Below are 12579 nucleotides of genomic sequence, written 5' to 3' on the forward strand. Positions count from 1 at the left end.
ATAGGATACACCCAACTCTCATGAGAAGAGAGAGGAAAGGGAAGCTACTTAAGAGGCAATTTCACAGAGAGGAGGCAGTTTTACCAGGACAGTGAGAGAGAGAGATGGGTTGCAGGGACAGAACTCAGGTGAAGATGGAATAAGCCAGAAATGAGGAGCCAGAAGATTAGAGTAAATTGCTAAGCTAGTTTGAAGTTAAGCAGAGCAATTCTGGGCCAAGAGAGAAGCCAGATTGAATAAGTCAGCTGGGAGAAGAGTTTGAGCCAGAACAGCTGAGTTGAAGCAGCCAGCCCAGAGCGCAGAAAGAACAAGGGTGAACTTATTCAGCAGTAAGTCTCAGAGGCTGAAAACGTTCTAGGCCTAGGTTAGACTGGGACGTTAGAGGCTTCCAGGACTAGGCCTAGGTTAGCAGGACAGGAAGCCTCCTGGACAACAATTGAGCAAGGAGAATAAAATTACTTAACAGGATGTGAAACAAGCTGGTCAGAGTGGTAAGATCTTGGGGCTCTACGCTGGCATTTAAATGTGGCCCCTTCTGGGCCTGTGACCCTGTTCTGTAGGGCTACACCATTCTGGCACATAGTGTCAGAAAGATGACCCCTTCCAAACATGCTTGTAGACTCTGACCTTCTTCCCAGTCACGGCCAAACCCCCAACCATGTATATATTTTAGATACTAATTCTTAATTCTGCAGAACCGCCAAGGGGAAATAGGCCTGTAGACATTTACTTTAGCTGGAAGGCAACTAATGAAAAAAAAAATGAAGTCAGGGGACTAACAAAACACAGTGAAACATTTTTCCTTTACTAAAAAAACAAGTCTCTGATTAGTTCAAGGTGTGTCGTTATAATACAAAGGTTGTAGGGGGAGGAGAAGTCTTGTCATGAAAGAAAAAGTTCTGCCTCAAGTGAGGAATTTGAGGCTTCTAAAACTCTTTAAAAATTAATTTCCTTTTCATGGACATAGTAATTATATATCTTACTGTCTTAATTATCATAAATATAATCATAACTGTTTGCAGAATGGCACCGCTTAGCCTGGGGTTATGCCTCAAGTAATGAAAATCCTTTATCATTTAATATACAGGTAAGAAGTAGAAGGTAACAGGTGCAGAGGGCACGCAGAGGGCAGTGAGGTGAGAAAGGGTTAGAACTGAGCTGTGATGAAGAATATCACACTCTCATCTCCAAGGACTATGTTCAAATGCAACGAAAAGTCTGGAACACAGTTTCCAATGACTCTCAAGTCCAGTTAGTCAGTGACTGATTCAAATTCTGTCTTGTCTTGGATTTTTTTTTTCTTCTTTCCTCCTCCTCTTCCTCTCTTCAAGACAGGGTCTTACTATGCACTGGTGGGTGTCCTGGAACTCATTATGGAATCCAGGCTGTCCTTGAACTCACAAAGATCTACCTACCTCTGCCTTTCTAGAACTGGGATTAAAGGCGATGTGCCACTCCGCCCAGCCTAGTCACTGTTTCTCAATGGTGTTGGTCCACAGAACCAATGAGTTCAGTGGGTTTCACTGCTGGAGGTTTGCTGTAGAGGTGGGCAAGTTGGAGGAAGGTCTTCAAGCCTCAGTTTTCACTGCGTAAGGATGATGCACAGTGCTGTATTCTCTAAGTGCTGGCTGGAGAGGCTGAGGAGGACCTGACTGGCCCTCCCATTTGGGTACAGACAAAAGCTGCCCTATATAAAGCTGCTGATATCCCAGGCCTCGATGTCTATCACTCAAGGGAGCCTTTTAGTAAGTATGTACTTATAAGAGACTAGTTTTCTAAACACAATTTCTTGTCCACTTGGAAATTACGTCTCATACTATCACATGACTATTATGAACCAGATTATGCTTAATGGGCATACAAATGAAACTCTCCAACTTTACTTTCACGTGTCAGAATCATTAACTTGAATATGCACTCTGTATATAATTCTGGTCAGAAAAACATTTCAATCAATATTCAAAGAAAATGAGGTGTAAAATTAGTAAGATATTTAGTGTGATCACTAATATTTGCCTTGAAATATTTTTATAGTGTTAAGTCACATTTTACATTCAGGGTTGGTTTCTGCTTTTTCATAATGACCACTTATCAGTGGAATATTGGTCTATGGAATATTTATCGATGATTAGGTTTCTGTACTAAGGTTATGTTTTTTGTTTGTGTCTCATTTCTAAAACACACTAATAATTAATTAAACAATATAAATTAATTCAACAAATGAAGAAACCTAACTTATCAGGAATCATGTGGCAACTCCCTTTTCTAATTATTATTTTGCAAACCTACCACTTCCACACAAATTTCTAGTGCCAAGTCTGCCATAAGCATAAGGTGAAACACCTAGCATATCTTTTAGTCCTCAGAGCACGGGCATCATTAGTAACCTCGCTTTACAGGGGACACAGAACTGAGAGGAACTAGGTAGCCTGTAAGCCCAGGCGATGCTCCTCAGAAAAGTACCAGCTCCCAGCTGCTGCCACTTTGTACCCTGTGTAAGTCTTACTGTCACGGATCAGCTTCAGCTGCATCACAGGGAGTGTGGTGTTGTCTCTAGGACAAAAGCTATCCACATTAATATTAATTATTCTAAATTGACAAAATAGTAGTTCTGATAGAGACCTAGTGATAATGAAAGACTGTTTATAAACGTGTATTAAGCGAGCCCTTGAAAACTTACAGCTACTTTAATCACGTGTTTAAAACTGACAACTCACCAAGTTACTACTTATGTTAATCAGGCCACCAGTGCACTTACCTCAATCAGTTTGTTGGCATGTTCACGAAAAACTTGGGCATATTCCTTAACTTCTTTCTCGTTTCCATTCTTTGCGGCTTCAATCAGTACTAAAAGAGGGACGTTGGTCTCCAGGAAGGAATCTGACACGTGGTCCATGACAGCTTTGCGAAGCTAATAATTAAATTGTATACATTTGACTTTATTTCTACTAAGAAGTTAAGCTGTGATACAACCTATCTGGTGGAAGCCTGTGAAGGACAGGCAGAAGGCACACCCCTGAGTCCCTGCGTAAGCACTGCGGGTGAAATGAGCTCCAGCATGGGCCCTGGGGACTGTGCTTCACAAGCACTGTAGCAGGATTTCAGTTCAAGACATTACCTTTTTTTCTTTCCTTGGAACTTACAAAACTAAATGTAATCACAATACTGTTCTCGACTGAATTAACACATAGCTTTGAAACATATGAAATTAGCCTAATTAGTTAAAATTAAATGAAAAAAGGAGCAGTTTATGGTTTATCTATAAGATAGCACACTATAAACTTTAAATGTTACCATTCTAATTATTGTTGACACCTCATTCACCAAAGGTACATCAGTTTTAAGTTTTATTTTCCATCAGGTATGAGCAATAAATGTCTCTACTATTTCCTGAAAACTGTCTGAATTCTTATCATAACCTAAGACTTAATACATTATGTATTACACTACATATTTATAGTCAAGTCTAAATTATTTTAAAACTTTTAACACAAAATTTAATTTCAAATGTTAAGGAGATTATACATCATTAAAGAACAGATTTTTAAATTTACTAACATGAAAAAGTCAGTATCTCCAACATTACTGTACTTAAGATAAAAAGACACTTCTACCAGAGCAAACAAACTGACAATATAAACAGAATGGACAGACACACAAGGGGCTGTAATCTAGTGTATGGAAGCCAACACAACAAGACCCTTTGAGGTTATTTCCACAGATCCCCCAAGTCATCGTAAATTGATTTTCTTGCCTATACATCTTTTTCACACTGGAGCTAATTTATTCAGTCCATCCCAGAGGGAACACAATAGTCTGCGTGTCCCTCTGAGATTTTTTTAGACATTAATAAGCTTATTAGCAACAGAACAGAAAGAGTCACTTTTCTGTGAAGATTCACCCTTTCCCTTAATTAAAAATACAAGCCTATATTTATTAGAATTTTAATCAGAGCTAAAGCTGAGAACTTAGGAAATACAATTAACACTTTGTTAAGCTTACCTGTCTACGCAAGTCCCTGGTCTTCTTGGTCATTTTGTCTATCGCAGAGTTGAGAGCATCACTTCTTTCTTTACGTCCCGCCTGAACAAACACATGCGCATGTTAGAACTTTACAAGGAACCTTCATGACAGTCTGTCAATATTTAGTGTTAAAGCAATGCCAGAAAAGCAAAACAAAACAAAACAAAACACACAACAGTAAAATGAGCGTTAAATGTTATTATTTTTAAATTTTTAGTTATTATTAAGTATACAATGCTCTGGCTACATGTACACCTGCATGCCAGAAGAGGGCATCAGATCACATTATAGATGGTTGTGAGCCACCATGTGGTTGCTGGGAACTGAACTCAGGACCTCTGGAGGAGAAGTCAGTGCCCTTAACCTCTGAGTCATCTCTATTTTTATGTGTAGGGTGTTTGTCTGAATATATGTCTGTGCACCCTGCAGGTGCTGCTGCCCATGGAGGTCGGAAGAAGGAGTTGGATCCCTCCATGTGGCTGTTAAGAATTGAAGCCAGGTCCTCTAAAGAGCAGCCAGTGCTCTTCACACTGACCCATATCTCCATCCCCCATCCCCACTAACACACACACACACACACACACACACACACACACACACACACACACACACACACACCCTACCTTTCAGCTCAAAATTGGAAAACATTCAGTGGGAGTGTTCATATGTGACTTCATCTAAAAACTACAATCTTGTACCTCGTAGACTCATCATTTTGGCTGATCATTGAAACTAAGAGTTTTTCTAAAAGAAACAAAAGCTACTTGGGGAGCTAGGAAGGGTTTAATGAGCTTGTGATGACCCCAATAAACATCATCCTTCAACTCAAGGTTCAACATACAACAAGTCTATTACCAGGACCAATTCTTGCGCTACAAACAAGAGTAAGTTACATGTGGTGTTGATGAACTACCAGAGTTAATGGCAAGGGAGTTGGAGAAATAGCTAAGCAGATGCAGTGCTTAGGAGACGCAATCCTCAGAAAGGAATGATATAGCCTAGCAGAGGTAGCTCTGTAATTACAGCACTGAAGAGGGAGAGTTAGGTGGTCTTGATGACCAGCCAGACTAGCCTAATTGCTAAGTCCCCAGAAACACTGTGAGTGACTCCTGAGAAACTCCTGAGGCTGACCTCTGGCTTCCATATGCACATGTGTAGACAGGCACCTGCTACATATTAAAATTTTAAGTAAAAAGTAAAATGTAAATAAGCAAAAGATGGCTCTTGATATTGAAATAATGTCAAACAAGTTTTATTTTATGAATTTGAAAAACTCAAACAAGTTATGGTAGCATATGCCTTTAATCTTAGGACAGAAACAGACGGATCTCTGTGAGTGGGCCGCCTAGAACTATATAGTGAAACCCTCTCCAAAAGGGGGGTGGGGGTTTAGTGTGGTACATACACATGGGGGCCAAGGGTCAATCTTAGATGTCAAGATCTTCAAAAGCAAGCCACTGTGGTCTGTTTGCTTTTATGGTTTTATTTATTTTTATTTTATGTATATGACTGTTTTGTCTGAATGTGCTGTGTGCAACATGTGTCAGGTGCCCACAGAGGCCAGGAACAGGTATCGGGCCATCTAGCACTGGAGTTACATATGGTTATCAATTGTTATGTAGATGCTGGAACCAACCTGGATCCTCTACAAAAGCAGCGTGTGCTCTTAACCACTGAGCCATCTCTTCAGTCCCCCAACCCTGTGGCTTTTGAGACAGGTTCTCTGAATGAATCTGGAACTCACCGCTGATTCAACTCGGCTGGCTAGATTTAGCTAAGCAGGCCTCGGGTGTTCTCCTGTCCCTGTCTCCTCAGCTCTAAGATAGTAAAGGTGTACCACCACACTGGTCTTTTTCATGAATTCTGAGAATCAAACTGAGGTCTAGGTCCTTGTGCTTGAACAGCAAGGAATTTCCTTGAACCACTTCCCAAGCTCCAAAACACATTTTAAAAGAAAGATGTGGGTTTGGAGATGGCTCAACAGCTAAGAGCACTGGCTGCTCTTCAGAGGACCCAGGTTCAATGAGCACCCACTCGGCGGCTTACAACTATCTGTAATGCCAGTTCCACACCATCTTCTGGTCTCCAGGGCACCAAGTATACATGTGATACACAGATATATATGTAGGCAAGACACCCATCCACATAAGATAATAATTTAAAAAGTTTTAAAATAAGATGTTCTATGTTAATAATGTATTATACAGCTCAAATGAGAATGGTTTGTAAAATGTTTTTAGAGCTCCTACGCTAAGCTTAATGTAATTGTATTGAACAGAAAAAAACACATTTGGCACTTAGAAATGTACTAAATCAGCATCTCTTCAAAGGTCAGGGGTTGAGATTTCCCTAAGTAGTAAGAACTAAGCAAAAACAAAGACAGCAGCTGAGAGAAAAGGAATAGGGTCCCAGGCACAGCCAGCTGTATCACTGGAAATACTAGTAGACATCTGTTAAACTATTAATAGGAAATATATTAAAAGTCTGTTTTCACAAGACAAATGTGCCTCTTTCTGAAACATGCTAGTAATCGCTGGAGAGAAACAAATGAACAAAGGAGTTTAGCCCAATATTATCCCTCTGGGTGCTCTTCAAACCTTCAGGTACATAAGCGAGCAATGAACAAGGGAGGCTGAGAGCTGTGTGTCTACTACATACCATGGACGTAATTTCACATTCTGCTTTATCTCCTGATAATTAAGACCATGTCACCTGTCTGTATTCCTCCATCTTATTTCTATGGGTCATTAAAGAGTTTTTTTAAAAGAATATTTAAAAATACAGATGATAATGTAACAGAAAGGAGATAAGAGGAACCCAGAAGTGTCAGGGTTGAATGAGTGATATAAAGGTGTGATATCAAATCTAGTCAAGAGTCACGCTTCTTTCTTATTATTTATTTTATTATGTATACTGCTTGTGAATGCACGCACTTATGAATGTGTGGAGTAAGGCAAAGGCCAACTTTTGCAAATTGGTTCTCTATTTTCACCTTGGGATCCAGAGATTAAACTGGGGTTGCTGGGCTTACACAGCAAGGGCTTTTTACCAGATGGACCATCATGCTGGCCCAAGGCCCCATTCTTACCCACTCCCCAAGTCCTTCTGTACTGCCAATAAAACTAAGCAGTCTCCTAACAGTAATGCCAAAGTGGGGGAACCATTAACAAAAAACAGCTGCAGAGGTGAGAATTATTGTGTAAGGTTTGCTCAGAGCCATCAGTCAGAAAAGACCTCAGCTTAAGCCTAATTACTCACTGATAACCTTAAGATAAAAACACCACTAAGACAAGGTGCTGTGCTGGATACTTTTATCTTGCCTTGACATAAGCTAAAGTCATCTGAGAGGAGGGAACCTCAATTTTTAAAAATGCCTCCTTAAGATCAGGTTGCTGGCAGGCCTGTAGGGCATTTTCTTAATTAGTGATTGATAGGGAGGGCCCAGGTCATCGTGGGTGGGGCCATCCTCGGACTGGTGCGCCTGCAGTCTATAAAAAGGCAGACTGAGCAAGCAACAAGGAGCAAGCCAGTGACAGGGCGCTCGTACAGCTTCTGCATTAGCTCCTGGCTCCATGCTCCCACTCGGAATTTCTGTCCAGACTTCCTTCAATGATAAACAGTGATATGGAAGTTTAAGGCAAATAAACCCTTCCCTCTTCAACTTCCTCTTTGGTCATGGTGTTTCATCAAGGCAGCAGAAACAATAAGACAGGTGTCCTAAAATTAGATCTAAATCAAACTGATCTAGTAGTTTGAAAGTCTCCTAATATTCCTCAGATATTCAAGTACTTCTTTAAAAAAAAAAAAAAAAAAAGGTCTCTCTAAAGCAAATGACATAAAAATCTTGCAGAGAACCCAGGTTCAGTTTCTAGCATGCACATAGTGGATTATAACCATCTCTGCTGTTTCAGAGGCTCAAACAACCTATTCTAACCTAGAGAGCACTAGGAACACACACATATGTGCAGGGAAAACACTCATACACATAAAACTAAAACCAAAAATCAACTGCTTACTGCTTTATAAAATTGTATTTGTTCTTTTAAAATTAAAGTTGCTGTGAATTGTTACTTATAAAATAAAGTAACTCCCTTATTCAAACTGCCAGACACCAGAAGTATTTCAGAACTATTTTTTGGAATATTTGTGTAAACTTTTTGACAAAAACAAAACAAAACACCACACTTCTGCCCCTGGAGAACTTAAATTTTCAGATTAAGGATGAACTTGTGTACCGATTATCAGAACAAACCAACCAAAGTAAGCAATCCTGAGCTCTCACCTAACTGGGAAGCTGTGTTCCACCAAGTAGTGACCCCGGGTGTTGGCATCACTTTGATATGGGTGTCTCTGTTTAGTGGTGGCAAAGAGCCACCTAAGAAAGCAACAAAGCATGTTTCAGGCTTCAGCAGAAAGCCTCGCTTCAGCAAGTAATACCAGCCGAGCTGAAGAAAGCCAGCCTCTAACACTACAATTCTCATTAGGAATTCTTACCTATTATAAATATAAACAGTTGTTATACCTTTCTCTTATGTAACAGACTATTGTTTATGTAGACAAACTTCCACGGCTACTCCATACACTTAAAATGGGCAGTACTTAACCACAATTATTTTTCAGAGAGTGTTTGAATCTGAGATAAAAATAATTCAGAATAGGATGGCCATGGTGGTATACTCCTATCCCAGTCCTCAGAGGCAGATGAATCTCTGTGAATTTCAGGCCAGCCTGGTCTACATAGTAAGTTTCAGGGCATCCAGAGATACATACATAGTAAAACCAGGCCTCACAATAATTAATAGCAGCAATAACAACAATATTAATAATAATTCAGAGCAATGCCTTATTCAACAATACCCAGTATCTATCATGGAGGACTGCAATAGGTGTTCCTAATGATAAAATGCCAGGTCAGAGTGGCCAAAATTGTATAGAGAAAAAAGCTTCTCTACTCCACTACCCCACCCCCTTTTTTCAAGACAGGGTTTCTCTGTGTAGCCCTGGCTGTCCTGGAACTTGCTCTATAGAAATCTGTCTGCTTCTGCCTCCTGAGTGCTGGGATTTAAAACGTCATGCGTCATCACTATCTGGTAGATATCAACTCCACTCTTAACTCTTGCTAGGTGAAAAAGCACAAGAGCCATAAAAGAAAAAGAAGAAGGAGAAAAAGGAGAAGAAAGAAAGAAAGAAAGAAAGGAAAAGAAAAGAAAAGAAAGAAAAGTCCTGACATTGTTGGTGGCACCTCAAGGCACAATTTCACCTCTAAATTTCACGGCTAACCTATAAAAATCTACTCGACTTAAGTACAAAACATCCCTCTGTTGACAAGGGGAGATGTTCTTGTTGGTGGCACCTCAAGGCACAATTTCACCTCTAAATTTCACGGCTAACCTATAAAAATCTACTCGACTTAAGTACAAAACATCCCTCTGTTGACAAGGGGAGATGTTCCAAGTTGAAGAATCTATAATGACTTTCTTACGGCCTTCCTGCCAGGAACTTTCTTCATCTCATCCTACACACAAGGCCTGGAAAGTGTGCCCTTCCCGTTACTGCAACGACTAAGATCATCCTGCCATTCTCCACGCTATGATCTGCCAGCGCATCCTGGTTCGCCTAATATGGCATGTTCTCTCTCCCCTACCTTCCTCTAATTCCTATCTTTCATTTGGATTGCAGTCATCTCTTTCTGGAAGTTTCCAGTGGCCAACCTCAGCTCTAATTCAAGTTCCGTGTCCCTACACAGGGCTCCCACAGCATGTAGGGCTTCCCCTTAAGGTCTTTCTTAGACCACACCTACATTTCTAGTAAGAATTGTTCTAGAGGTTGGCTCAGCTAGTAACGTATGGGTCTGAAAGCCCTTTCTAGTGATAACTGTGCTGCAAGAGGCTGATTGTGGCCTTTGCCTCCCACTGGACAAGGAAGAAGCAATTAGAGACATGTTTAAAAGTCATGAGGCTTACTAGGTCTATGTAGCATCACCCTTCTGTCTCCTTGTCATTGGTGAAAACATAGGACTTTTCAAACACTTTAGCCTGCCTTCTATCCGCAGTAAAACTGGATAGACGGTAAACAATAGTCAGATTCAAAGTTTATATTCTGAAACACTTTAAAAGTAGACAGGCAGATTTGCTTGACCTAACAGGAAACTCTAATTATTATATGTGGTCTTTATTCGCCATCAAAAACCATCAATCTTAGAACCAGTGGGTAAAGGTGCTTGCTGACTACCTGGGGTCAAACTGAGGCCCACAAAGGTTTAGGGGAGAAAAAAAAAAAAGGAACACTACTGCCTCATTGTCATCTTACCTCTCCCTGTGCACCAGTGTGCCCACATGTGCCATGGAATGTATATAAGATAAAATAACTAAAAAATAATTTTTGACTCTTTGAGCCTAATTTGTGTTACTGGTTTTCTTTGCAGCGATACATGACAAATGTATGTAAGAATGCATGCATTGCCTTGGCATATGTTGCCGTTGTTCCAACAGCAAACTCTATTAAAGTTGTCATGACTATGAATGGAGCTCAGTGATACAGCACTTACTCTGGTTCGATCCTTGGTACCACAAAAATATGTAAGCAAACTGACTTATTACTATTTTGGTTTTTCGAGATAGGGTTTCTCTGTGTAGCCTTGGTTGTCCTTGAACTCAGAAATCCACCTGCCTCTGACTCCCAAGTGCTAAGATTAAAGGCCTATACCACCACCACCTCGTGTAAATTAACTCATTTAATTAAACTTGAAAAATATTATCAGAGAATGTTGTTTCCAAGCTTCTGCAACCATGCTAGCTCTTTTAAACTTAGCCAACTGGTTCAGACCCCACTAAAACCAAAAGAAATTCTAGCTACAAGATCAGTGAGTATGACCAAGTATCTAATCCCTTTATTCTAGGTTATGTACATGGCTCTGCATAGCCTATGTAAGAGGAAATGTGTCTAAAATGTCAAGCTAAGTGCACCAACAAGTATCCATGACCCCCAAAGTATAAATTATAAGATAACAGAATGCTGATATTACTTAGTATAACCAATATGCCTTTCTGTTTTATCAATGCTAATCAAAGAACCTAAAGTTTTTTCTAAAACTCAAGATCAACTGAGAGAGGAGGACAACGACGACCCAGAGAAATAACTAGGTTGTGTGGTGTAAATCAGGCATGTGATGCACATGGTTGTTTTAGAAAAGAATCTTACCTCCTTCAAAACACGAACAAAAGCTGGGTGCAGCAATGCACACCTGTAAGCCCAGCACTTGGAGGCAGAGGCAGGTGGATCTCTGTGAGTTCAAGGCCAGAGTGGTCTACAAAGCAGTCCAGGACAGCCAGGGCTACACAGAGAGAGCCAGTCTTCTCAAAAAAACAAAACCCAAGCCCAAATCCTACTCCTTCTACCTCATACAAAATCGTATGAAGTTGCTACCTAAAAATTAAGAGATCAAGACCCAGGCAATATAGCAAGAGATTTTCATGCACTGACCAAGACTTAGAGTATGGTTTATCTCAACATAACACAGGAACTCTTATAGAGTTCGACAGAATTAAAGAAATGTTTATGATATAAAATGTAAAGCTCACTGTCTACCATAAAAGAGGGAAAGTTTCATTTACGTATCTGTATGTCACTTCAAGTAACTCTACTCACCCATATATTTGTTAAAACCAAAGTCTCATATGGAAGAATGTAAATATCTATAACATGCTCTCTGAATTTCCTCAACACTATCTTATAGGAGAGTGTCAGGTTAATTTCCAACTCCTCTGCCCTGATGCTAACAAGTGGTGTGTACGATAAGCACTGTCTTCCACAAGTGATGCTGACACTTTAAGTCAGAGCATCTATAAAAGGTACAGTTCAGAAAGAACAAGGGCGGGACTGGAGAGATGGCTCAGCAGTTCACTGGCTGCTCTTTGCAGAGGACCCAAATTTGGTTCCAAGCACTCACATGGCAGTGAATAACCCACCTGTGTAACTCTAGTTTCAGGGAACCTGACACCCTCTTCTGATCAAACATGCTTGTGGTTCACATAAAATACACACATGAAGTTGTTTTTTAATTGTTTAAAGAACAATGGTATTCAAACAGAGGAAAGAAAAATGAATGAATATATACCAATTACACTTGTGTTTGTACACATATGTGCATACCTACATGTACGTATTTATGTACATATGTGTGTGTGTGCGCGCCATTTTAAGATAAATACTTTTAAGATAAAGACCAATTTAAAGATAAATACTTTTGTCTTTTGGTCCACAGCCTTTAAAACCCAAAAGGTAGGCAGGTGAGAAAAAAATGACTGCTGAGTTGGAAATGGCTGTTTTCTGCAGTCATCCTGATAAGGCAGAAGCAGGCTTGCACAGTCTTCACAGAGTGGTGTGGGCTCCAGCTATTTTGGAGGCTGAGGCAAAAGGATCTGTCTCTTACTTTAAAAGAAAAAAAAAAGGGAATGACTTTCTATTGTATATCTGAGCAATTTCCCTCCCGCATAAGCTGATGTAAAGGCAGAGATGATATAATTTGAATAGTTTCAGTTCACCAGGTACATCAAT

At 40.1% G+C, this 12579-nt stretch overlaps 1 protein-coding gene across 1 annotated transcript in view; it reads right to left on the minus strand.

The window, feature by feature from the left end:
- The window catches only part of CTNNA1 (catenin alpha 1), a 121817-nt gene that overhangs the window by 23521 nt on the left and 85717 nt on the right, over nt 1–12579 (minus strand). The window contains exons 8-9 of the mRNA XM_084780047.1: nt 4003–4083; nt 2759–2911 (exon numbers count right to left, since the gene is read on the minus strand). Coding sequence (XP_084636173.1) covers nt 2759–2911; nt 4003–4083 — 234 coding nt within the window. The remainder of the gene's footprint in view (nt 1–2758; nt 2912–4002; nt 4084–12579) is intronic.

This window comes from Acomys minous (assembly GCF_964271855.1).
Source record: "Acomys minous genome assembly, chromosome: 4".
Taxonomy (NCBI): domain Eukaryota; kingdom Metazoa; phylum Chordata; class Mammalia; order Rodentia; family Muridae; genus Acomys; species Acomys minous.